Source organism: Crocodylus porosus, unplaced genomic scaffold (assembly GCF_001723895.1).
Source record: "Crocodylus porosus isolate Cpor-Errol unplaced genomic scaffold, CroPor_comp1, whole genome shotgun sequence".
NCBI classification, from domain to species: Eukaryota; Metazoa; Chordata; order Crocodylia; family Crocodylidae; genus Crocodylus; species Crocodylus porosus.
In genome coordinates, this window is record NW_017728911.1 from 7,971,666 (window position 1) to 7,998,217 (window position 26,552).

Genomic DNA, 26,552 nt, shown 5'->3' on the forward strand with positions numbered 1-26,552 from the left:
GGGTATTCTTTCCTGCCATGGCAGGGGGTCGGACTAGATGATCTGCTCAGGTCCCTTCCGACCCTACAAACTATGAAACTATAATATGGCTGGTTAATACTTGGCCATCAGTATCAACCAAAAAAATCTTTATCAGTGCCCCCCTAGTTATCGCTGCACTTATCAGTGCAAGGTTAACTATTTAACCTTTCACATCCCTACTCTGTATGAAGTACCTGCTTTGGTATGACCTTCTTTCCACACCAATGCAAAAATGGAATTTAGTTGCAGCCTGTACAAACAGCTACCAAATGATTTTTAGCAGCGTGACCATGTGTGCTTCATTTCTACTTTCAGTTAGGGCAGTGATTCTGCAGGACCCTAGGGTACCTTGCGATCCTTGTAAGGGTGATGTGGGGTGCTACATAATGTTAGCACTGTTTAGGTGTGCAAACAAGATTCACAAGATAATCCTTGATTGCAAAGAGGAATCCTTGTGTAAAAAGCGTTCTGACAGGCTGTGAGCTTTCTGAGTTGATTGCAAGAGAAGAATTGTTTTATCTTTCTGTACTCAAAAAATGTGTAGAAACTAAGAGCTGGCATTTTCCAAGGTGTTCCTTGAGCCTAATAAGATTGGGAACCACTGATGTAGAGTCTTGATACCTTTTGGAGATTATAGCCATTTATTTTTTTCAAGCCAGTTTAATATGCTTATTAAAGTTAGGGGCGTAGAAAAATAGGCACTTCCAGGCATCAAGAGAGATGGATTAGGTAGGTTGGACAATATACCGCTCTCTTGATCAGAAACGCATTTTATTTCAGTGTACAAGAGCAGAGTGTATGGCATAGTTTCATAGTAGGTAGGGTCGGAAGGGACCTGAGCAGATCATCTAGTCTGACCCCCTGCCATGGCAGGAAAGAATGCTGGGGTCAAATGACTCCAACTAGGTGATTTATCTAGCCTCCTTTTGAAGTTGGTTCCAGATCCTGGCCGCCCCGACTGTGAAGTAGCGCCTCCTGATGTCCAGCCTGAACCTACTCTGTCAACTTATGGCCATTATTCCTAGTTATTCCCAGTAGTGCTCAGGGGAACAGGGTCTCTCCTGTTTCCTGCTGGCCCACCTTGGTAAGTTTGTAGACAGCCACCAGATCCCCACTCAGCCTTCTCTTGTGGAGGCTGAACAGATTCAGGTCCCATAGCCTCTTCTTGTAAGGCCTGCCCTGCTGCCCCTGATCAATCGAGTGGTCCTCCTTTGGACCCTCTCAATGCTGTCCATATCCCTCCTGAAGTGTGGCACCCAGAACTGGACGCAGTATTCTAGCATCGCATAGAGGGGGAGGATCACCTCCTTGGACCTGCTCATGATGCGTCTGTGGATGCATGACAAGGTGCAGTTAGCCTTCCTGTCCATGTCCTCACGCTGGTGGCCCATGTTCATCTTGGAATCAATGACTTCAGGATCCTTTTCTGCCTCTTTGCTGATGAGAAGGGAGTTCCCTACCCTGTAGGTATGCTGCTGGTTCTTCCAGGTGCAGTACCTTGCACTTGTCAGTATTGAAACCCATCCTGTTCTTATCTGCCCACCCTTGTAACCTGTCCAGATCTAGTTGTAGCCTGTCCCTCCCTTCTAACATGCCCACTTCTCCCCACATCTTAGTGTCATCTGCGAATTTGAATAAGGTGCTTTTCACCCCCTCATCCAAGTCGCTGACGAAGATGTTGAACAGTGCGGGCCCGAGGACCGAGCCCTGCGGAACCCCACTGCCCACGTCCCTCCAGGTCAAAAATGACCCATCCGTCACCACTCTCTGGGTGCAGCCCTCCACCCAATTTGCGACCCATCTGACTGTGTAGGCATCGATGCCACAGTTGCCTAATTTTTTTAATGAGAATGGGGTGAGAGACAGTGTTGAAGGCCTTCTTAAAGTCCAGAAAGGCTACGTTCACCGCGACACCTGTGTCCAAGGATTTTATGAGCTGATTGTAAAAGGCAACCAGGTTGGTCTGACAGGACCTGCCTTTAATGAACCCGTGTTGGTTGCCCCTAAGCATAATCTCCCCTGCTGGTCCCTCACAGATCTGTTCTTGGATAATTTTCTCAAAGAGCTTCCCCAGGACCAAGGTAAGACTAATGGGCCTATATTTTCCTGGGTCCTCCTTCTTCCCTTTTTTGAAAATGGAGACCACATTGGCCCTTTTTTCCAATCCAATCCTCTGGCACCTCACCAGAGCAACCACAAGTGCTTGTAGAGCTGTGCCAGTGGTCCTACAGTGGCCTCTGCCAATTCCCTCAGCACTCTGGGGTGGAGATCATATGGACCTGCTGATTTGAAGATGTCCAGTCCCACCAGAAGTTCCCTGACTAGGTCCTCTCTAACCCTGGGCCTGGCTGTGCCTCTCATCCGGGATCCTGGTGGGGGGGATGTCCTAGTTCCTGCTCAAAAATATGAAGGCAAAGAATTTGTTAAAGAGGTCAGCTTTATCATCTGGTGCAACCATCAGGTTGCCAAGCATGTCCTGCTGGGGCCCCACATTACCCGGTGCCTTCTTTTTACTCCCTATGTATTTAAAAATGGACGTCTTGTTGTAGTGATGTGGAGAAATTGTAGTCAGGAGATGGCGTGAATACAACTTTACAGCAATGTTTCTTTAATTAAGCTCTCACTTCTCTATGAAACTTAATCTAGCAAGCAAAGTATTTTAATCAAAGATTATTATTTTTTAATTCATACTAGCTTTTTGAGGTAGGAAAGTGGCAGCAAAATTATGTCTTTTATCTTCTCAAATGTTTTTGTTTTCTTGAGTTCAAGCAAACATGGATAATGTTTGAAATTTGGCTGGAGAATAGAGTGCATGAATTTGGAGGAGGTGGAGAGAAGTGTTCCCTCAACAAAACTGAGTGTGTTAAATTTATGAGCTAAGCATGTATATTTCCCCCCAATGTATAGCTTTCTTTCCTAATATGAGACCCAGTATATGTGTGCAATAAGTTGCAAATAATTTTTCAGAAGGTGACATCCTGTTATACTTACCTGCAAGCATTAATATCTGCATATACAGGTTGGCCACCTGTGTTCTAGTCTGTGACAACATTCAGTTTGATAACCTTGATTAAAAGTTATTTCTGTAGAGTTTCTGAGTCATCAATCCATCAGGAGTATTAATAAGCACACATGTATCTGAGTACACCACTGTTGTTCTTAAATGTGGAATTGGTTTTGGAGTCGACTGAGAATATTTCAGATAAGTCTTCTAGTCAGGCATGTTTCATGAATGATCTCTCATTATGGAAGAAGACTTGAAATCCTATTTGGATTTTTCTACTCCTATTTATTCTAAGAGCCTGTAGAACAGCTGTTTAAAGGCTCAAAAATAGACTTGTTCTCTTTATAGTGTTTCCTGTAGCTAGCATGTTTTGAGATTCATTGTGTTGTTTCATGAAGTGCTCCCTGGACCTCGTTATGGTGTTGCTTGTCATCTTGTGTACTGTGTGAATGTAAGGAGAGCATAAATTACCGAGGATAAGAGCAATGTCCTGTTATCTTTTTTGTTGTTTAAATGTACTTTTTTTAGCTCTATGACATATGTGGGGTTGTGGCAGAACTTAAGGGTGTCTACGCATGTGCTCCAATGTGTTCTAATTAGAATATATCGGAGCAGACTTGATTAATTATTGAATGCCTTTTAGTTAAAGTGCCTGGCGGCCATTTTGAAACACGGGATGCTGAATACATGTGATGTTGTGGCATTTTAATTAGAGTGGCCATCCAGGAGCTGCTCTAATTAAAAATGCCTCCCACCCCCACCCAGAACATGTCTGTAGACACCTTAAGATGAGAATTTGCTATATAATGTGAAATATTGTCCTGAAGTCATTACTCAATTCAAGTCGCACTCAACATAATCGTGATAATTATTTCCTAAAACAGTCTTTAATTTTGGTTTGGTTTTGTATTGTTTTTCATCCCTCAGATTTGAATATCCTGACTCAAAATGCCTCAGCAGAGAGAGCTAGAAATGTCCTAGCTCTGGAGACTTCTCCCACAGAACTGGTGGGAGAACAAGCAGCTTGCCAACCTGCACCAGTCCATCCAAGTGCCATCAATTTCTCCCTAAAACAATGGGGTACTGAGATCAAGTGAGTGTTGCCTTCATATTTTATGGTAGTATAAGAGTGATATAGCTTTGCTGGTCTACAAATTGTGAGAGGCAAGGATTTCTGAGAATGAGACCTTGTATTAACCCACCTGTGTATTTGGGATAGATTGAGCATGTTAGTAAGTTTGCTCTCACCTGACCTGAAGAAAAATGTTTTGCTTTTGAAAACTTGACTAGATCTCAACTACTGAGCTGGTCCAATTTCACTTTAAGAAATTCATGGCTCTTGCATTTCCTTCATGTGAGAATTATGCTTGTTCCCCACCAAATGCCCAGAGATGCAACAAGATGCTGGCATACTGCGGTCATATAAGAAACTAATAAAAACTTTAAAAAATTAGCTAGATAATTGAAAAAAATAATGAAATCTTGGTTAAAAGTTATTTCTGTAGAGTTATTTCCAAATAGAGGGGAGGGTGTCCCATTTACAGGCCGCTGAGGCAGTGACGGCAGGATTCCTCTATTTCTTTAGCCTTAGCATGAGAGGGAAGTGATGTGATCAGCATCCTGCTCATGAATGGCACGTGCCCCCAGCAGCTGGGGGAGCATGGCTGTGCCGGCAGGAGCCTGGTGACGGTGAGCAGGGAGCTCCCACAGACGTTGCCAGCACCATCAGCAGGGGTGGCGAGTGCTGACCACGGGTCAGCGACTACCCGAAAGCACCGCTGGCAGTATCAGCAGTGACCGGGGTGATCATGGACTGCCCGCAGACTTGGGGACTTGGGCAGGGGGATGGGTGGGTGCAGGCACGGCAGGGCATAGCCTCCACTCCTAGCACTACCACGCCTGCATCCTGCGCCCCACTGTGCCGGCTGCCAAACAGTGGCAGCACAGAGTCCCCACTGCCAGCACTACCATGCCCGCATCAGCGCTGGGAGCAGGGACTCTGTCTTGTTACCACTTGCCAGCCAGCACGGGGGGGGCAGGATGTGGGTGCAGCAGTGCTGGGAGTATGGGCTATTCCCTGTTACCACTTGCCCCCTTCCACCCAGAGCGAGCTGCACTTGCATCGCATCCCTGCACTGGCTGAGCAAGCAGCAGCAGGGCAGAGCCCCACTCCCGCATCCTGCACCTGCCTGCCCCCCTGCCCTGGCTGGACATCTTGTCCCAGCACCAGCCCCAATCCATCCCCACAACAGATTTACTAGCTGGAGGCAGCTGTGTCAGCTGCCTGTTTAGTCTATGGCTGAACCTCTGAAGCGGCACCAAATCTTTCAGATCTGATTTGGCTGAATAGAATCAGAACAGTGATTTGAAACTCTGAATCGAATCACTGTCCTCCAAATCGTTCAAATCCAAAGTGAATACTTGCCGCTTCGCACAGGCCTACTACTCAGTAGATGTCTGGGTGGGCCTCAGAGGAAATGATGAGTAAAAACCCACTACTCTCACCTGGGATTAAACCCAGGTTCTTACAGTCCATAGCCAGTTGCCTTACCAGCTGAGCTGTGCATTGCCCCTGTTGTTCAGGTACCTCTTGAAACAATTTATACCTACTAATGTTATTAATGTAGAAAATGCAGTTGGATATACATCAGTAATTTTTCTGGCTGTGGAAGAGGAGAAGAACCAAATCCTGTCGAACACCATGAGTCTGAGCTCAGGCTACAAAGCCATTACATGAATCCAGGAACTATAGAGTGCCAATCCCAGATTGATAATGCCTGACACTGTCAAACAGTTGAACATTGTTTCATATCTCCTTTTTGTAAAACAGGGTAATAATTATTTGATTCAGAGTGGTGTGTTATGTTTACTGGTTAGTTAATGCTTATACATTATTTTTTAGATGAAAGTCTTATAAGTATTTCAAGGTAATGATAAATATGCTAAACTTACCGTGCTCCGGAGTGGTGTCCTTGAATACGTTACGCTGCTCTGGGCAGATTGCCTCCTGTGCCAGAACCCATATAGCTGCATTTCTGTAGCACCATGGGCAGCTTTGAGTGGCAGTGGCACTCAGAGGCCTGGATTCCTAATAGGAGTCCATTTCTCTGATCCACCTAGTAATCTACCCTGAGCATCAAGCACACAAATATTGAATTGGTGCCATCGGTTCAGTTAGTACTGTAACTAAAAGGAAGGCATGTAATTTCTCACTTGAGTTACTTTGGCTGTGATACTCAAATCCATGAAACAAAGTGAAAGTAAAGCTACAGTAATACAGTTGCATTTGTCTGCATTAATACAGTAATAAATCTTCATATTGAATAAAATTGAAACGGAGTAGGAAGATGTAACATGGAATAATTGCAGATTGGGTTAATGGAGAACGGTGTGGTGATTTCAAGTAAAATACTGTGCCTCAAAACTGTTGTTTTCTTTGTGTGACTCCTAACAATAGTCTTTATAGGACTACATTAATATAGGTGGGTTTAGTAGCTCTGCTGTATGCAACTTCAGCAACTTGCACTGTAAGCTCTGTTTGCAATTGTTTAGTTTTTGTCAGACAACCTGAAATTTTTAAGCCTGCTTCAGGCTGAAGGGGCTAAAAATGTTTGGCTACTTCCGACACTTAGCCTAGAGAAGATTACATTTTGCCCACGTTGGAACTCCTGATTCTTTTTAAATGCTCTAGTACAGTGGGAACCAACTGTTTTGTGGTAGATATGCCACAAATTCTCCTTGCACCCTCCGCAAGTACCACTTTGATCCCCTTCCCCTGCCCAAACAAGGTGCTCTGCTTTCTGCCCTGTGCTTCTTGCCCAGTCTGCTGGTTTTTCTGCACCTTCCCCTGTCTGTCTTTATGCTGCTTGTCTGATTCCCACCCTGATCTGTTGTGTGCCACACACACACCCAGGCTGCCTGTGCCACTTGTAGCACACGTGCCACAAGTTGGCCACTGCTGCTCTAGCGCATCCATTTTTATTTACTTTTTTTTTTTTTTTTGGAGTAGAGATGCCAAAATTGACAACAGAGTGTGGTCGTTGAGTCAGGTATGTGGTTTTTGCCTTCACTATGAAAATCTGTGCAAACTTGCCCCTGTATAAAACCTCTGAGAACATCTTGTGCTTGTGCTTGTGCCTGTTAGAGACTGATAGTTTAACAGCTAGAAGCTGTAAAAACTCAATCCACAATGAGCTATCATAACCCCTAGTGCTAATTATATTAGTGCATTTGCTCCCTCTATACAATTGTTGTGCATGTTCCCACAGCCTGGGCTGGAAACCAAGTTGGACTTTTTCAGGTGGCACATCCATTCAGGCCCCTTATGCACATGTATCATGATATATCTTTAATTTCAAGACTGTTTCCACCCCATTCTGCTCTCTGCTAGACCCTGCCTCGTTCAATGAAACAGATGTAAAGTACCCAATTAATAAAGAAACAATTCATTAATGAGGCAGGGGTTCTTGAGACAACAGCCTCTTTTAATATGAGCCTGATTGATTCCAGACCACTCCATCTTGGGCTCTGAAGAAGGCAAGGGTCTTGTTTTAAAAAAAGTATGTATTGGTGTTGTCTAATGGCACAAGAACGTCTGTGCAAAAGGGGCACTGAGGTTACACTGGCAACCTCATTGGCATTTCCTACCATATGAGTGCTTGACTTTGCTAGCTGAACAATGCTCTTAACGTAATTCTTTGGATGCAGTGTAGAACTCAGATTAGTTGTAATGGATTTCTGCATACAGGGTGCTGACAAATTCAGATCCTGAAGGAGTAATTAGTTGTCTTCATAATACACTTTAAAAATCCAAATAAAAATCAAGTTAGAATGATTAAAACTGGACTTATTTCTACTTTCACTGTAAGGGATGGTGAGAACAAGACAACGTTCCAAATGATCCACAATTTTATAAAATACATTGGTTTGCAGTTGTTTTCATTTTAGGTAGTTGAGGGATGCAGAGGATACTTACCAAGGCTCTTTCATTTGCACAGGGTTTCCTGAGTTCTTATCAGTTTTATCTGTGTGCCTTCAACTCTGAGCCTTGTTAGAAAGGTATTAGTAGTCCCATTGTAGAGAGAATGATCTGGGATTCAGAGCTCGGAGGACTTGTCCAGGATTTTGGAAGAAATCTGGCAGTTCTGAATAGCTACATTTGCTACAAGACTAAACTTTCTCTGCACCAGAATTTAATGACAGATTTGTATGTTTATCTTTGTGTGGAACATTTAATGTAGAGTTATGATCTGTTTGACAGCATGGAAATGGCTGTTATAATATCTGCATTTACTTTGAGCAACAGGAGGAAACCGATTCTAAAGGGATGAAGCATGTGTATTGTGTGAGAAGTGTATTGTATGGATATACTAATTGCTCTTGGTGAAGCTGGAAGATGCGTTTTCACTTTGAAACTGTTTTCAACTTTTAAAACGATTAAAAACCAAGTGGCACAAATAAAGGTCTGGCCTGAATAGTCTTTCCTCAGCGCTCACAACTCCCTGAGGCTTTGTTTGTATAGAGTTCAGCATGTTTAGAAGCACGAACTGTAATAACCCACAACTTACATAATTGCATGATGGGATTTCAAAACAAAATAAAGTAGTTTTAAATATAGAATGAGCTGGAAGATCATTTTTTGAACTTTCACATAGTTTATGTAACTATATATAAATATTATTTAAAAGGAAAAATACTGGCTCAGACGCTGCAAACCTTAAGTCCTGTGATGTGTTTTAGATATGTTTCAGTAGGGTGAAAAAAAATTAATGACTTCCATGCATATGAGAGAAGAATTCAACCAGCTGCACAGTTTTGTCATTAATGACAAGTACTAAAGTCAAGCTGTCTGTATCATCAAATAAGTACCTTCTGGAGAAAGTGTTCAGAAGTTGAATACTTGCTATGATGATGGATACCCCTTGTAGAAGTATATGAAGACCAATTTTTTTAGAGTTCATTTTGCATATTTTTCTTGCCTCCATTCTAAACTGAAAAGTGACTGTAATGCTCTTGAAATGCGAGAATTTGAAACTTGCATCCTTCAGCAACAGAGCACTTACAGAATAGCTGCTGAGGGAAAGTAGAGCTCTTTCCTTTTGTGAAAAAAGAAAATCACAATTCCTTTCCAGATGTCGGTGGGTTTTGTGATGTAGATTCTTGTTTCCTACAAACTATTTGGGCACCATGAACTTCCCTCCACATAGATGGACATCATAGAGCCTAAAAACCTGAGTTGCACTTGAATTTACGGACTCTTTGCCATAGATGGATCAGACAGACCCAGATATACAGAAACAAGTGTTTGAAAAAGATTGCTGACAAAATACATATCGATATCAAATCTTGGTCAGTTTTGCAAATCAGCTGCTCCTTGCTTTATGAATTATTAAATTGTGGTTTAAACAATTGTAAAATAATGTTAGTTAAGCAGCTTAATTACTTTATTCTAGGCTGGAGCTGAGCTGGAATTATAGGTATTATGATAGATGGACAATGCATTGCATCACTGAGATCAGATAGGATTTCCTGTAAAACTTGAGGGAAGGATTTACAAACAGGCAAGTAGTCTTAACAGTGAGTTGTGTGTGGTTAAATATACACTGCAAGTCATTCAGTTTTGTATTGCTTTAAGTTAAAAGGAAGGGGGAGTGGCTGTTGGGGTGGGAAGAGAATGTAGGTGTGCTTGGCATAGAAAGGGGATGGAAGCATCTATTGATTCTCCATTTTTAAAGATTGGGAGGAAAACCCAGAAAATTTAATCAGCGAAATGCATCTGAGAAGTTAGTTGTTTCTTAAATACAATTATGTTATTTTGGACTTGCGCAGCACCACTGAATCCTGGATTCAAAGTGCTTGAAGTATTATTTGAAGTGCTTTGGTTTAGACCTTTCTGGCAACAAGGCTGCTACAGCATAAAATCTTTTGTCTACTCGTATACAAAATAAGTTGCTCTTCCTACAAAGCAAAAAAAAAAAAAAAAAATTGGGCCCTAGAGCTTGCCTCTGAAATTCCATTGCAAATCACTTTGCAGAATTCAGCACTCGTATGAAGGTGACTGAGCAGGCCATCCTCAACATCTGTGCAACAACAATAGCATGATTTCTTGAACAACATAAATTCAGTATATATGATATTATGATACATGAACAATTTGACTTCTGTACCTGCTATTCTGTTGAACTCTCAGCAGTTTTCCTGAAGCTCTAATATAAGAAACTGAATAGTAAGTAGATGTTTTTAAAGGCTACATAATATGTTGCCAGAACACATGGATAAACCCAGGGCAGCATATGAAAAGATCTGCTGCATCTCGGTTCTTGCATCACATATGTTCTGGGCTTCCAGCAAGCTGCTCTGCTGTCAGTTGAATACAAGTGACAGAAATAAGGCAATACAATGTCCTAATACTAAAAGTTCGTATTTGTGTTATAGGACTTAAATTTTGCTTTCTTTATCTAAATTCTGATTAACAGAGATCTGTAGGCTACATCTTGTAAAAAAAAAAAAAAAAAAAAGATCTGTATGCTGTATCGAAGGCTGTATCTTGTACTTTCACATAGGTTTTTTGTAACTATATATAAATATTGTTTAAGAGGAAAAACACTTTCAAATTCTGGTTCCATTATTGAAGGCTTACTTGTTTAAGGTCTATATGTACAATGTGAACTATACTTTATAGAGCAGAGTCAATTTCCCAAACTAATTGGGACCAAAATGTATTCATAATGGGTTTCATTAACTGTAAATCTGAATTTAAGGTAACATGTACATTTATATATAAACATGTTCTCAATTTGATTATTTCATTTCACATTTCAGTTATTAAAACAGTTATCTTTTAGTCACTCCTCTTCCCACTGCCACTTGACTGTATTGGTTGTCAGCATGTCCTACATTCAGATGACTGATTTTTCTAATGTATTAAAAATAAATGCACACAAACTGGTTTTGTCAGTGTAGTTACAATTTATTTATTTCACAGGAATTCAATGTCTTCCTTAAGATATGGAAAAGGAAGCAATGAAAACCGTAAAAGTGTATTTTATACTAATGAAGAGTGGGAGATGTTAGATCCAACTCCAAAGGACTTGGAGGAATCAATGGCACTGGAAGAAAAGCGGAGGCACTTACTCGAAGGAAATAGAGGTACAGACTGATTCTTTCCCTGTTAATCTATTATAGTAAAATATCTGTGTTGTCAGGAAAAATATGGAATTCAGTCAGGTTTTTTGCTAAGGAAGTTTGGGTGTCTGTAGATGTATGCCTTCCTGTGTATAAAATCTCATTTAGGATGTATTTTAAGGTTTCTAGCAGTTTGGCTATAGCACTGTATTCCAAGGGTGTGTTTGTGACAAAAGTATGCATACAACTCATTGTCATTGACTTGGTGCGCAGGTTTTATCTATTTTGCATAAAGGTGTAGGGCTGCAAGTGGAAAGAGAAAAATCCAGATCTTGTTTCAAGTCACTCATATAGTTGAATTTGCTTCAGAGGATTGCACCAGTACTTGAGTCAGTTCTTAGTCGTATAGTATTTGCAGTAAGTTCATACAAACATAAACAGTTCCTTAGGATCTCTTCAGTTGGTGCAAAGAATTACATAATGAGATGGAAAGAATCCTTCTGTCTAAACATAGGACCCTTATACAGTAACAGCTGTGTTAACTGGCATTTTACTAACCGGAATACTCTATTATCCGGCATGCACGTGAAGTATTTCTTGGGTGGGGAAGTGGGGGAAGACAGTGGGGGTGATGACAGTGGCTCCCCTCTGCGGGCTGCACAGGCACTGCCCAGTTGGTTGGAGGGAAGGAAGGAGTTTGCATGTGGTGGCCACTGTCACCACTACATTAATTCCAATAACCGGAAGTTTTAAATACCCAGCACCCTCCTTACCTCACTCATGCCAGATAGCAAAGCTTTTACTGTACTATGCAAAGCACTAGTAGCTTAGCTGGAATTCTGAACTGGTGTATTTCTATTCCAGTTTGACTTGAATATTAGGGCCATAGCTCTTCAAACTGGAAGTAATCACGATTGATAGCCAGTGTCAATTTGCTTTGATGGCAAAATAAACTTTGTGGCTTGGAATGTCTTTTATTTTGTATAACAAATGTGTAAAATTCTGTTCAGTTCAACCAATGTCTTATTTAATGAGTCTCATTTCAATCCATGTAACTTTAATGGGCATGTTTTTAAAGAAATTTTGATTGCACTGAAATTTTCTCTAATAAATGAAGTGAACTAGATAAATTGTCTCTCTCAGGAGTGAGTAGCTCAACCTTTTTATTTGATTTTGGACGCATTCCACAAAAAGCAAGACGCCCATTAAAAGACATGATTGGATCAAGCAGAAACCGGAATAGCAGCGACTCCTCTCCAACTGAGTGGTCTTCTGGTAATGGCAACAAACTAGCTTCTGAAATCCAACTGAAGTTTCAGAGTCAGCAAGAAGAGTTGGAAAGGTTAAAGAAAGACTTGTCCAGCCAAAAGGTAATCAAGTTTTTGGCCAAGGGTCACCAGTGCAATAACAGACCTGGTAACAAGAAGAGTAAATTCATCCTTTTAACCATTTAATTTGTTACTGGTTGTTACTAAGCAGCAGTGCTGAATGCACATGTGCATAAGAGTCTTAGAATAAGAAGTCAAGATGTTTTTTCTGTCTGGAAAAGATTACGGTCCTAAGCAAACTCTTAATTTGCATAGAGTTCAACAGCTGCTCTCCCATCTTGATACCTTGCTGAAACCAGCGTGCTTGCCAGCATCCCTGTGTATAATTAAAGACTTTATCAATTGTATCTGCATTCCCGAAAGAACACTTGCTTTTGGATGCATCTGCTGCTTTAGTTTGTATCTATAATCCCTACCTTTTTATTTTAAATTAATATTACTACTAGGATATAATACATCATGATAAAAGGCTTCAGCAATCTCCATGAAGGACGGAGCCATACACTGTTGCCTTTTTGCTCACACCTTATAGAAAAAAGATCATGAGCGGATTCAAGTTGTATATTCCTGTTTGTAGGTTTGTGGAGGGAAAAGACTAATCCAATTAAGCGAAGCTTTCACTTGCATCTGAAAATGGTCATTACTTCATACTGGAGTTGGTTCCATTTTCTAGATCCGGCTCCAGTAATGATTTTTACTTCTACATGCACAAGTCTCCATAAACAGCTGGAAGTAACATTGGTCCAGATAGATATAACTGTTTTTCCCTCAATAACCTGGAAATCTTATCTTTGAAGTACTTAGGGCTACTCCAGTGGAGGGACTTGAGTATCCAGCCAGAAATATAGAATTGGATTCTGTATTTTCCGGGAGCCAAGGGTGAAAAATATATACTAATAGAAACTCAAGGGATTAAGCAAATTTTACATTATGTGCAAGTTTCTTTTTAATTCTCTAATCCAGAAATGCATCAACAATGTCCTTTTTTAAAAACAAAAATATCAAGCTAGAGTCACTGTTTTCTGAAAGAAAATATTTTAAGAATCTTTTTTGTGAAAGGTGATTTTATGAGCCAATCAGCATCAGCCTATTAGTGACAAATTCTAACTAATCAGTGTAGTACTGGCTTCCATCTTGGGCAGAACAACCTGGTGTGTGGGTCTTGAACTGGTCTCTTTAGCAGTCACATAAGTTGAGGCTCTTGGGAACGAACAGATAATTAAAGAAGGGTGCCAGAAGTGAGGGAAAGAGAAAGATGACTGAATCTTTACTACCTGTTGCATGGGAAGCTCTTCTATCAAAATTTGTAGGATTTCTGGAAACTTCTTGTAAGAAGCACAGCTTTGACATTGCATGTAGTCAAAAGTCTCTCTTTACCTACTTTTATTCTAGGGAATAAAATTTAATTTGCCAGTTGTCTCAGGACCCTTGGTTCAAGCATATGTCCACAAGTCTCCAAATCTCTGTGGACTTTCAGATGCATTGTCATTAGGTCCCAAAAGATTCATTAGCGCATCCGTGCCTGCATCTGTCATCATAGTCTTCAGGGAAGTAACACCTTAATTTCTCTCTTACCTTCCTGTCTTTGCAGATACTTCTGGGGATGAACCAGCCCATTTCTCTGCTCCAGGCTTTTGATAGTTGATTTTTGTAATGAGAAAGGTAGTAATCTATACCAGGGATATTTCTAGTGAGTAGAGAGCTCACTTTTTCTTCAGGGTTTATCAGTGATCTGAAACAAGAGGAATATCATCCCTTGGCTTTCAGCAAGTGGCAAAAATGAGTTTTCAGACTTTAGATGCAAGTCCAAGTGTCTAAGAAATGTAAATTTTCAATCTCTTCGTATATCCTAACTGGCTTTACTTAGCATGCACTACTGTTTCAATGCTGATCCCAAGCTTTCTGCACAGTAATTGCTTTTTGAGCTTGGAATTAAATAGTAAAACTTCCTGCTGGCAAGGTTGGGATTTTTGCTTCCAGAGTCAATAACTGTTTTAACTTTGTCAGGTCAGCTGGATGGGGAAGACAACCTAGTGTTAAAGAGTTTTCACACTTCCAGGGCTGAGGGTTGCAGGTCGTTTTAAAGATGAAGTTAAAATTCTGCAAAATAAGCTTATGTAACAAGTCTTTGCCAATGGAATTATTCAAGACTTTCTGTGAAGATCAGAATAACTCTTCCTTTCTTTTGGCAAGGTAGTTTAATCATTTGCATTTGCCTTCTCTTCAAGGGTTTCTAAACAAACCCTAAAAAAAATTCTTAGCTCTAGCACACATCTGAAGTACAAAAGGAAAGTGCACTGGTGTGTTTTGCCCTTTTTCCACCTCTCAGTTTTGGAAGGAAGCTCTTGCGTCTTGTTGAAGTCCATAGTCTGTTAAGATTTTTCTCTTAACAAGCTGAGTTTCATCCCTTGTTACTTAATGGACCACAGCTGTCACATCCTGTTTCTAAGTCTGTCACACACTACAGGTTGTGGTCTTTCGCTTGGCTCAGTGGATAGGTTTTAAGACTGTCATAATCAAGATGAGTATCTGAACTCATTTAGTATTAGTGCTGTTTGCTTTAGCAAAGCCACTAATTTTATTCCAGTTGTCAATTCATGTAAAGCATTTGAGGACTTTCAAGTAATTATATTTTATTATGTAGTAATGTCTTCTTTTTTCCCCTCTTCTTTCATTTATTTATTCTTTTCAGGAACTTGTGCGGCTTTTGCAGCAGACTGTCCGGTCTTCGCAATATGATAACTATTTTGCAAGCCATCTTTGTGATGGGGTTCCGAAAGACCAATTAGAGCTGCTACGCCAAAAAGATGGTCAGATCTTGGGTCTCAACAACCAACTTGAAAAGTTAAATCTGGAAAAAGATAGTCTCCAACAAGAAGTTAAGAATCTGAAGTGTAAAGTTGGAGAACTCAATGAGCAGCTGGGTATGTTAATGGAAACCATTCAAGCCAAAGATGAAGTGATCATGAAACTGTCTCGTCAACTCAGTGATTGTGAAGACAATCCATCTTCCCAAAGCGGAATTACTAATTCTTCCATGTCCTCTTCTACTAATAAGGAACTACAGGAGTTGGACAAACTAAAAGTAAGAGCAATGCTTCTCTGTTAGGGTAGGGAAATCCCTACTCCCTATAAAATGTTTCACATTAGGATATTCTACCGGGGGAGAATACTAAAACCGGCAGTGTTGTTCTGAGCTAGTGAGTGGTAGGAGGCTTTTTCTCTTTCCAGTGAGGATTGGGATTTGCTTGTAGGCCTCTTCTATAGCTGTGTAATTGCATAGCCACTAGACTTCTGGTTGGTCTCTGCTACTACCTGTATTAGCACAACATTACCTGGTTTCCAGTAGTACTGAAAAAAGTTTTTGGTATGGAAGAAGTGCTGTGGTAATCAAGGGAATGGGAAAGATCTAGGTGCAAAAGAAAATATAAAGGAATGGCAGAAGAGACAAATTGAAAAAAGCCGGTCCATGGGATAAATGAGAGCAGAAAATCAGTGGAAGGAAGGGGAAGAAATCTTCTCTAGAATGGAAGAAAGCTCTCAAAGGTAAGAGGAAGAAGACTAATTATATTTAGAATTAATAGTACTTGTCCTGTTGCTGGTAACCCACTGCTTCTAATTGTGTATGATGTTAGAGTGTCTTCAGGGGTAGCTGTGTTGGTCTGAGACAAAAAGACATACAAAAAAACTAGAACTCTTGGTTCCAAAATGATACCTTTTATTAGACCACCTGGAAAATGGCAAGAAAATTGTCCTTTTCTGCAAGCTTTTGAGATCAAAGTCCCTGAAACATGGAAAATGCTGAATTTCAGCCAATTTTGAATTTTAAACTTCATTGCAGAACAACAAGGAAGGGGTTTTTTTGCCTCCCTGCCTGCCATCTGACACCTCCAGGGAAGGAATTTTACCTGATCAACACATTAAAGAGCTACTCAACACAGCTCACAAAGACACTGTCATGGTTCCAAAGGGACAGACTTCCATCTTCAGCTTCCTTTGTGCAAAAATGAAGTGTATTTCCTACCAATGGGGACTTTTTACCATCTTGTACCATCTAGACTTTTCCCAGAGCCTGACGGAGGGACTTTGATCCTGAAAGCTTGCAGGAAAGGACAATTTTCTTGCCATTTTCCAGCTGATAAAAGGTATCATTTTGAAACCAAGAGTTCTTGGTTTTTATGTCAGTGTCTTCAAGAATTTTTGATAGCTCCCTAAACTACCATTTAAAAACACTGGCTTGTCATTGGGTAAGGGCTGCTATCTAAATTGAAGTGGTTAAAAAAAAAAAAGTTTCAGGTGTTATGACAAAAGAGAAAAAAGTGGGTATAGCAGTAGAAGAATGCTTGGAGAATGTATCTTTCTCTACCTCATCCCACAACTTTAAGCTTTGATAGTAGTACTTGTAACTAGGGATATTAGAAGTTGTCAAAGATGTGTATTTTCATGGTGGCATTTCTTGAACCCATTCCTACAGACTCATCCTGATGATCTTGCCTCACCTTGCCTTATTTCTGAGAACATAGGTTTTTTGTGTTTGTTTTGTAAGCCTGGAGAGTTTCTGGTTGGTGATTTATTTAAATAACTAGATCAATGATCATTACTTTTCTACTGTTCTCTTGTACACTTTCTAGGATAATTTTGCTACATAGAAGTATTAATATATAGACTTCTGATATTTTTCCTTTTTACCAATAGGACAATCTTCAAGGTTACAAAACCCAGAATAAATTTTTAAACAAGGAGATTTTGGAACTTTCTGCTCTACGAAGAAATGCAGAAGCAAGAGAGAGAGCATTAATAGCAAAGGTTAGACTAAAAGCTTGTTTACCTGTTTTGGAGGTGCCTTTAAACAGACATTGAGAGATGGTGAAACACTGAAAATTATCTTTTTTCTACTAGGAACTGCACAGTCACTTTCTCTTCAAGAATTTTAGTGTGCACATGCATGTGTGTGTGCACGCACATGCCCACAATATACTGCATAATGATGAACTTTTTTCCCAAGAAATTTCACTCTGCTTTGAGAGTAGAGCAGTAATTTATATATACTGACAACTGTCAGAGGAATTCTGCCTACATGTTTCATTCTAATTGATCTCTTTGCACTGTTGTCATGAATGAAGCTAAGTAAACTATTGCACTTTTTAGCTCAACATTCAATTTTGAGCACCATAATATACATTTCCATGCACAAAGCTGTGTTTCTTTCTTTTTTGCTGTCTTAAGGTTACAGATCATAAAATATAGTTGTATTTGGAGTTTTATGCTACGTGCCACGTCAAGTATGTGTTAATCTTGGTACATAAATGTTTTCGTAAGCTATGTTGGTGCATATTGATGTGGAGTATGTTTGTGTATATGTGAGTAGAGAATGTGAATGAATACATGTGGTCAAAGTGGGTTGCTTGGGGCCAGGTAGGCATGTAAATGCACATGAATGTTGGTTATTTAAGCAGGGTGTCTCTAGGTATGGGGAAGCCTTGCAGAATTTGTATGTTTTACCTGCAGTTTCTGTGATTTGTTGTAGCCAGGTCTAGGGGCTAAGGTGTCTAGGAGCAGTGAAAGTATGGGGTTAATTGCTGCACTCTGAAGGGCAGCAGTTTCTGGAAGAATGTACTTTTCACTTGACGTCATCCTGGTTAATGTTGTTTTGTTACTACGTCCCTGATCTATTAGAGAACATACTCATTTAAAGTCATCCAATATTCGGTTATAACGTTGTTTGGCCTCCGCCTGCTAGTAGGTAGCTACTGTGATTGTAATTGGATTTGCTTAACATCATTTCACTTAGTTGCAGTTTTCAAGAACTTAACTATGATGTTAAGTGGGGGGAAAGTTCTCTGCCTTTTGCAGGCTTGAAATTTATTTAATTGGTATCTCTTTGTTGATAAATTATGTATGCATAATCCTCAACCACCCTTAAAAGACATTTGTATTAGTTTGTTCTTTTTAAATATGGTTACAGCTGCAGCTCGTAAAGGGGTAAATGGATTTGGCTCAAATGTTCAAATCAAAAGAGTGCTTATTTTCCACAGAAACTTGAGTGTTTAAAAAGTACCTTCCTAGTAGAAGTGAGCATACGGTATTCATAGTACCATAATGGGGAAAAAATCTAGAACTGACTATATGAATGGCTTTGAAGATCTTGTTGCACAAAACTGTTTTCAGGTTGCAAATTTTGTGTCTCTTCAGTCTTTTAGACTTGTGGTTATTGAGCAAGTATTGAGTAATGCTTAATGTGATTATTTATTTTTTGTAAATATTTGTTTCAAAAGAGTATAGTGAGTGTATATTCTTCTTTTTAGTATTCTAGCCTGGAGGCTAAGCTGTGTCAGATAGAAAGTAAATACTTGATCTTGCTTCAAGAAATGAAGACTCCTGTTTGCTCTGAAGAGCGAAGCCCTACCCGTGATGTTATTGCCCAGTTGCTGGAAGATGCCTTGAAAGTGGACAGCAGTGAGCAACCAGAACAAGCTTTCTTTAAACCTCACCTGGTCAGGTAAATCTTGAGGCCACTTAGAAGGGGAAAAATAGCCGAGGGCTTATTTCATATCTAATGAATTCATTGTAGAGAGTCCATTCTGTTCTTGGGGAGAGTGCAGGCAATAGAGCTTAAGTAGGAAACTTAATCTGTATTAAAGGTATATTAAAAACATCAGCAGTATGAACATACAGTCCTTTCTCGTCCTCTACCACTTTACCATCAAAGTATACTTTTTCCGACTTTTGACTCAACTTGTGTATGTTGGTGGGTCAGTTTCTAACATGCAAATGAGTAGCAGTGAAAGATCTATATATAAGCAGATATCTACTTGAACATTATTACATCAGTGAAATCACATAGTGGCCTTGTGAGCGTGTGTGTGGAAGTTTCCTATGAATGCACATGAGTGGGTACAAAAGGAAGCAGCAGCAAAATTATCCAGTATTTTTTAACTACCAAATACAGGACAACCTGGCCCTAGGTTTTTGAGAATTTCCAGAGTGCAGACATTTCGTAGAAACTCTATTCTCTCTGTCTTTACAGTGAATATGATATTTATGGGTTCCAGACAGTCCCAGAGGATGATGAGGAAGAGAAACTAGTAGCAAAAGTGCGAGCCTTGGATCTGAAATCCATTTCTCTTACTGAAAACAAAGAGATTTCCACGGGTGTAAAATGGGAAAACTATTTTGCAAGCACAATGAACAGAGAGATGGTACGCATTCCAGAACTGAAGAATCTCATCCGTGCTGGAATTCCCCATGACCATCGTTCCAAGATGTGGAAGTGGTGCATCAACCTTCATGTTAAAAAATTCAAGGACGGTACTGATCCTGGGTATTTCCAAACACTGCTTCAGAATGCCCTCGAAAAACAAAATCCTGCATCCAAACAAATAGAGCTGGATCTCTTGCGAACTTTGCCAAACAACAAGCACTATTCTTCACCTACTTCTGAAGGGATCCAGAAACTGCGAAATGTGCTGCTAGCCTTTTCATGGAGAAACCCTGATATAGGATATTGCCAAGGTCTTAACAGGTGTGAATTAACATGCAAAATTGAAGGGTTGTGTAGTGAAATTTAATTCAGCAGGATTAGAACTATTATTACCTCAATAAAGTGAATTTTATCCTAATTTCATTAGAGATCTTTCTCTTTACCTTAATTTGCTAATTTGGAAGCTATTTCAGTCTGTTTACTGGTCTTCATTGGCTGTCTTGAGTGTATTTTAACAAACTACTTGTCCTTGTAGTGACAGGACAAGGAACATAATATGCTGAAGTTAACCCTCTCTCAAGTATGTACAGTAGGTAACATTTTTGGATATTCAGATCAGCTCACAAGTTGACAGAGCTTGATTTCTTTGGTTTAATTTTAATAAGAAAAAATCCATGCTAACAGAATATCAAATGAAACAAATTTATAGATTAAGTTCTTTGCAGAAGAAGCAGTATTGGCAGGAACCCACACAATTAATAATGCTCTTAAGCAACTGGAAGTCGCTGTTGCTTTGACTTTGGCCTTTTTTTTTAAACTAGGCTCTGGCTGATAAAGGCCACAGACACTATCACGTGTTCTAGGGTATCTTGTATGTACAAATCCGGTCAGGAAATTATGTCCCTGGTATTAGCAGTCCTAACTGGATAGTGAAAAAGATTCAGGAACCACTTCGTGCAAATAGGTATTTAAGAGATCTCCTACAAAAGAAGGTTTCTCCCCTCAGTCCAATTTTGAAGTTGGCATTTCTCCATGCTGACCATTTTAAGACACTTTGATTAGGATACTACAGAGCTACCAGACGATAAAATGGAGAAAGAGGTTATGGGGGGAATGATGTCCATTTAGCTGCATGTGGGTGAATCAAACAACTTCTTGGAGAACTGATTTTCTAGCTGTTTCATAATTTAAATGAAATCTTCATAAACTGAAGGGAGAAGAGATGTACAATTTGTTTTTTTAGATTTGAAAAAAATGAACCAATTCAAGAAGGACTGATCACTTCCTGGATCTTCATAGCTCAGGAAAAATATCAGTTGAAAATATCTAAATCGGGATAGGCAAAGTGTTGGGGGGTTTTTTTGTTTTGTTTTGTTTTTTTTGTCTGGAGTGCTGAATAAACCACAGTGTCTACCTTGGAAGGTGTCAGAGTGCCGACATGCCGGAGCCTGGAGCAGCTGTTTGCAGCCTCCCAGCTGCAGCCAGCCCACGGAGCCCGGTCTGCTTGCATCAGGGCTTGCAGCCTCCCAGCCGCCTGCTGGGAGCAGCCTGGGCTCCATGGCTGGCAGCAGCTGCTTAGAGCTTGAGCTGGCAGTGGTGTGCTGAGCAAAATGGCCTTGCGTGCCATGCTCGGCACACGTGCCAGGGGTTGCTGAACCCTAGTCTAAATTGTACAGTGATTATTGCCAAATGAAAATCCAGGTAACAGAGTTGGGGGAAAATGGTATTAGCAAATTTAGGTTATTATGCTAGACAGAAGTGATATGATAGACAGAGGATAACTCATCTGGTCAAGAATTAGGGTCTTGATTGCTCTCTGAAGTAATGCACATTTGCAGAGGACACAGGTAATAGTAAGAACATGTTCCTTTTCTCTCCTCATTCACCAGTGCTTAAACTTATACAAAAGTTTAGATCCTGAAAATAATTGTAGTACTGTAACAGTGAACTCTTCCTGGCAGGTAACAAAATATTGTTTGCAGGCGAGCAAACTAATCCAGAATAGGAATAATCTCTAGGCCTGGGTTTGGGGCTAGAACAGGGGTGTGCAAAATATGCCCTGCCAACTGATTGCATCTGGCCCACAGCACTCTGCATGGGGCCAAGCCCTGCCCACTTTTGCCTGGGGCAGCCAGCGCTGCTCTCCTGCCCACACCTGCCCTGTGTCTGCTGACAGCATGGCCCTGGCCAGCATGCACAGCTTCCTAGTAGGGCTGCTACTGCTGCAGCCACCCAGGCACTGTTTTGCTCCCCGTCTCCAGCAGCTCTTCCTCCTCCTGCCCCTGCTGTGCTGCTATGGGAAGCAGGTAGCACAGGGAAAGAGTGGGGACTGGTGGGGACATGTGCCAGGTACCACATGCCCAGCCAGGCAGGGGGAGGCTGCAGCCAGGTAGGCCCTGCCCCATTGTGTGGGGCTCCAGCTTCTGGTTGCCTTCCACCCACTTTGCCTGCCTAGCATGATAAGCAGTCACCTCTGGGCACGTGGTGCCTGTCATGCATTCCCAAAGGCTCCTGCTGCTTCCCCATGCTACCTGCTGCCTGGAGCAGCACGGTAAGGGCAGGAGGAGGAGGAAGAGCTGCTGAAAGTCAGGCCAGGGAGGCGGTGAGCCAAGCAGTACTTGGAGGGCCACTGCAGTAGTAGCAACACCCTGCTGGGAAGCTGTGGGTGCCAGCTGGAGCCATGCCGTCCATAGATGTGGGCCAGTTGCAGGCTAGACCATGGCATGAGCTGCCCCGAGCAGGAGCGGATGGGGTTCAGCCCCATGCAGAGCACCACAGGGGCAGCCATGGGCCAGATGTGCGGGGTGGATGGCAGACTGCACCTGCTCACAATGCCTGGGGGATCTCTGCATGTGTCCCCTGCCCCCCTCCATCCCTCTCCCCACCCCAGCCAGCTCCTGGGACCTAGTGCACAGGCAGCCTCCCATTGCCGCACACAAAAGCACACATCCCCCACACACAATATAACAAGAGTAAAAGTTTATTTTTAGCTTTTATGCAATTGCTTCTATACACTACTCAAAAAAAAAAAAAAAAAATCAGGACAAAAAATTATTTTTTGAAATACAGTTAAAATGTGTTATACTAGATGTTTGATTTTTAGTGTATGGCACTCTTTATCTATAACTTGTTAAAATGATATCTTCTAAAAGATTTTGTGTGTGCAGCCCTTGGTAGCTCACCAAAACTCATTAAGTGGCCCCCCAGTCATAGGTGAGACGTATGAAATAATTGCCCACTCCCAGGCTAGAAAGTGGTCAGAAATAGGTGCAAGAAACAGTATGGGTGAACTGGAATTTTAAGAGAGCATGCAACCTAACAAATTTGATTTTTAAACACCCAAGAATGTCAGAATTCAACAGATTCATAACGCTTAAGCCAAATGTAATATTTATTCTTTACTGTGGTTCCTTTTATTTTGTAAAGTCCAAGAAGCTCTCAAAGGCTTATATCAAAGCAGCTCTTCTCTCCTAAATGGAGTAAGGTAAGGTAATATAGGGAGTTTAAATTAAATTTAAAAAATTTTACTTGGAAAAACAAGAGTCAGCGGCTGTTATTTGCATGCAAAGAAATTCTTTGATTTTCATAGCTCCCCTTGCATGTGCAAAACAGGAAAACCAGATATGTGGCTAACTGATGCTATTTTGTATACAGGCAGTCCTGGACTTACACAATTGGTTCCTGAAAACTGAGTCTTAAGTTGAAACGTTGTAACTCAGAACCAATTTTCTCATAATAAACAATGTTATAAATGGGGGATTAGTTCCTGAACCAAGGCCCAATACCCTATTTTCACTAAAAATACCCCAGTGTTTTGTACTCAGTCAATTATAGATGAGTGATATAGCTACATTAATGTATTTATAGTGTAAATAGCAATCACATTGATTTGGAAGGACTTCTTTGAGGTGACTTTGCTTCAAATAATTTACTATAATATGTTTGTTTGTTTTTTAAACTTTTGCATTTACTTCTAGATTGGTAGCAATCGCACTTCTGTACTTGGAACAGGAAGATGCTTTTTGGTGTCTGGTAACAATAGTGGAAGTTTTCATGCCTCGTGACTATTATACCAAAACTCTGCTAGGATCCCAGGTATGTGTTATACCTTGAAAAATGGAACTACGATAGGATTGTGTACTAACTGTGGCTTTGAGAATAAAATGGGAGATGACTTCTTTCTGCACAAAGCAGAGGTTATGGTATTTGGCTGATGGGTAACTCTTAAGTGCCTAGTATGGTAGGCCTGATGGGCCTCTATGCTGTCATAATCTGCAATAAGTGATCTGCTTTGAATCATGTACAGAGCTCTGTAAGTATTTAGCAGTAATAACAGCATGTCTGTCCTCTTTCTTTAGGTGGACCAGCGAGTGTTCAAGGATTTAATGAGTGAGAAACTGCCACGGTTGCATGCTCACTTTGAACAGTACAAAGTTGACTACACACTCATAACTTTTAACTGGTTTCTGGTGATATTTGTAGACAGCGTGGTTAGCGACATCCTCTTTAAAATATGGGACTCCTTCCTGTATGAGGGACCAAAGGTGAATTGCATGAGCTAAATATTTTTTTCAGTTGTCAGATCTTGTTATTGGGTACTGTGGTGTTGATATTACTCATGTGGAGGTGGTTACACCTTGCAAGTTTGTTAAAGAGCTGATTTGAACACTGGATGGGCAGGGGTTAACTTATTAAAATAGGCAGCAATTGCTTTCAGTCAAAAACTCTTTCTATTTTACATCTAAATTTTGACAGTGAAATCTGCTATATAATTTTAATTATGAAGAAGAAAACTCAGGCATTTATTTCTCTTGCATAAAAGCAGGAGAAGGAGAAATGAACAAATATGATGAGTGTTTTCTGCTTAGTAAAGGCCAAAAACATTTATCAGGGCTCATGTTTTCCTTGTTTTTGTGTAGTGGCTTTTATTTTAGTGTTGGAACTCTGAAATAAAGATGGCATGAAGCAGAGGTAATAGAAAGTGCAAATCTTTGCTGTAAGTGATATTGAACTGCCTCTCTTCTCTACAGCAAATATTTGTTTTTGCACAGACTTTTAAACTGCACCTATAGATACTCATCAGGATTACCTAATCAGCTTCTCCCTTGGCCTTCTCTCAAGTCAGTGTTCATTTTACAGTTTATAAGTATTTTTAAAACAATAAGATAATGGATAAGATTTCTGGATCCATTCCAGCATGAAGGAAGAATCCTTATGCCTTTTTTCTGTTTCCTACCAAAAACTGATTTGAGCAAATACTAGCAAAAGTTCAAGAATTTGCATGTCTCTTCTTTCTGCCACATCTTGCAAGAGTTCAGGTAATCCATGAAGCAAGATACTGCCATGCCAGGCAACGAAAAGCAGTGTTGCAGCTGTGTGGGTCAAACAGCACACATTGATGTGAAAAAGAATGCTAATTAGTTTTATATGTGCATGTGACCGTGAATGTTGCATTCAATGTAACGTTTATATATTTTTTTTGCTATCAGGTAATTTTCCGTTTTGCCCTGGCACTTTTTAAGTATAAGGAGGAAGACATTTTAAAACTGCAAGATTCAATGTCCATATTCAAGTATCTTCGGTACTTCACTAGAACTATTCTTGATGCTAGGTAAGTATTTCCAAAATGTATTACAAGTCAGCACAGGTTCCAGAAACTGATATAGCACTTAATTTTTTTTCTCCCTGCCTAATTTGAATGGAGTTTTTAGTGGAAGATTTTTATGTTTACTGGGGGCGGGGGCATGTTGTGCTCATCTTCTGAGGTTTACACAGAGTTGTAGAGAGGGCTTCATAAAAAGATGTTGAATACACACTGAATTATTTGGTGATTTTTTTTTTTTCTTTTAAAGGAGGATTATTTAAGCTCCTATGAACTTTTTAAACAAAATCTCTTAGTATTGCTAGGGCATGTTTGCTAAAACAGATTAATCTAAGACTGGAATTCTAATTGTTTTTCTCCCTTTTAAACTTGGGTATGGTATTCTGACATTCCTGAAAAGTTCCAGTGAGGACAAATATCAGTGTACAAAAGCTGATTACTGTGCACTGTATTCTGTTTCTCTTTTAAATCCCACCCTGCAACTAACCTTTAAAACTTGTAGGAGAGTGCCACCTTTTGTAATTTAGTGTGTAGAACTTTGATCAGAATACAGTGGCAGTGTGTGGCAGTTTACAAGACACTTGACTAAAAACAGACATGATTTAATTATTTTAGCCTCTTTATTCCACCTTTTTATGCATAAAATTACTTTTCATCATATTTCATGATTTTATAAATTAACAATGAAAGCACATGCAGAGTAATCACTGTTACAGGGGTTGTGTATATATATTTAGTCTTGCACAAAAAAAGGCATGTCTTCCTAATCGTAGTACAAAAAGGACAAGAACCTTATAGGATTCCTGAACGCTTCGAGCAGGCCGGAAGAATTAATATTTATTTCTTTCCACTACAATATATTTCTGAGTTTTTTAAGCTATTAACTAGATGAATTTTTATTAACGTGCCTATGTATGCCTTTGGAATAACAGACAGGATAACAAGTTGTCTACCTAATTGTTGTCTCACACTGCTAAAAGTGTGCCCCAGGTGACACAAGAAGCTACTGCGGAGTGTTTTTAGACAGAAACAATGAAATATTTTTTGTGCACCCACAAGTCATGTAAGACTACCAGTGTAGGAAATGCTCAGCTTTTCAATAGGCAAAATGCATGCCTGCTTAAGACAGAACCATCTAAAATATAATATAATTAATTATAATATAATGATTAATACAATTATAATAGTATGTATTATGATTGGGGCCTGGTTTAAATTGCAGGCCCAGCTTACAGCATGGCAGCTTCTTTAATGTTGGAGTCCCGTTTCTCC

General features: G+C 40.2%; 1 protein-coding gene across 1 annotated transcript in view; it reads left to right on the forward strand.

Annotated features, from left to right (window-relative positions):
* The window catches only part of TBC1D2B (TBC1 domain family member 2B), a 61,834-nt gene that overhangs the window by 30,109 nt on the left and 5,173 nt on the right, over nt 1–26,552 (forward strand). Inside the window, exons 3-12 of the mRNA XM_019533385.1 lie at nt 3,953–4,118; nt 11,010–11,173; nt 12,293–12,519; nt 15,170–15,562; nt 17,173–17,283; nt 18,783–18,976; nt 19,505–19,999; nt 23,656–23,773; nt 24,037–24,222; nt 25,168–25,289. Coding sequence (XP_019388930.1) covers nt 3,953–4,118; nt 11,010–11,173; nt 12,293–12,519; nt 15,170–15,562; nt 17,173–17,283; nt 18,783–18,976; nt 19,505–19,999; nt 23,656–23,773; nt 24,037–24,222; nt 25,168–25,289 — 2,176 coding nt within the window. The remainder of the gene's footprint in view (nt 1–3,952; nt 4,119–11,009; nt 11,174–12,292; nt 12,520–15,169; nt 15,563–17,172; nt 17,284–18,782; nt 18,977–19,504; nt 20,000–23,655; nt 23,774–24,036; nt 24,223–25,167; nt 25,290–26,552) is intronic.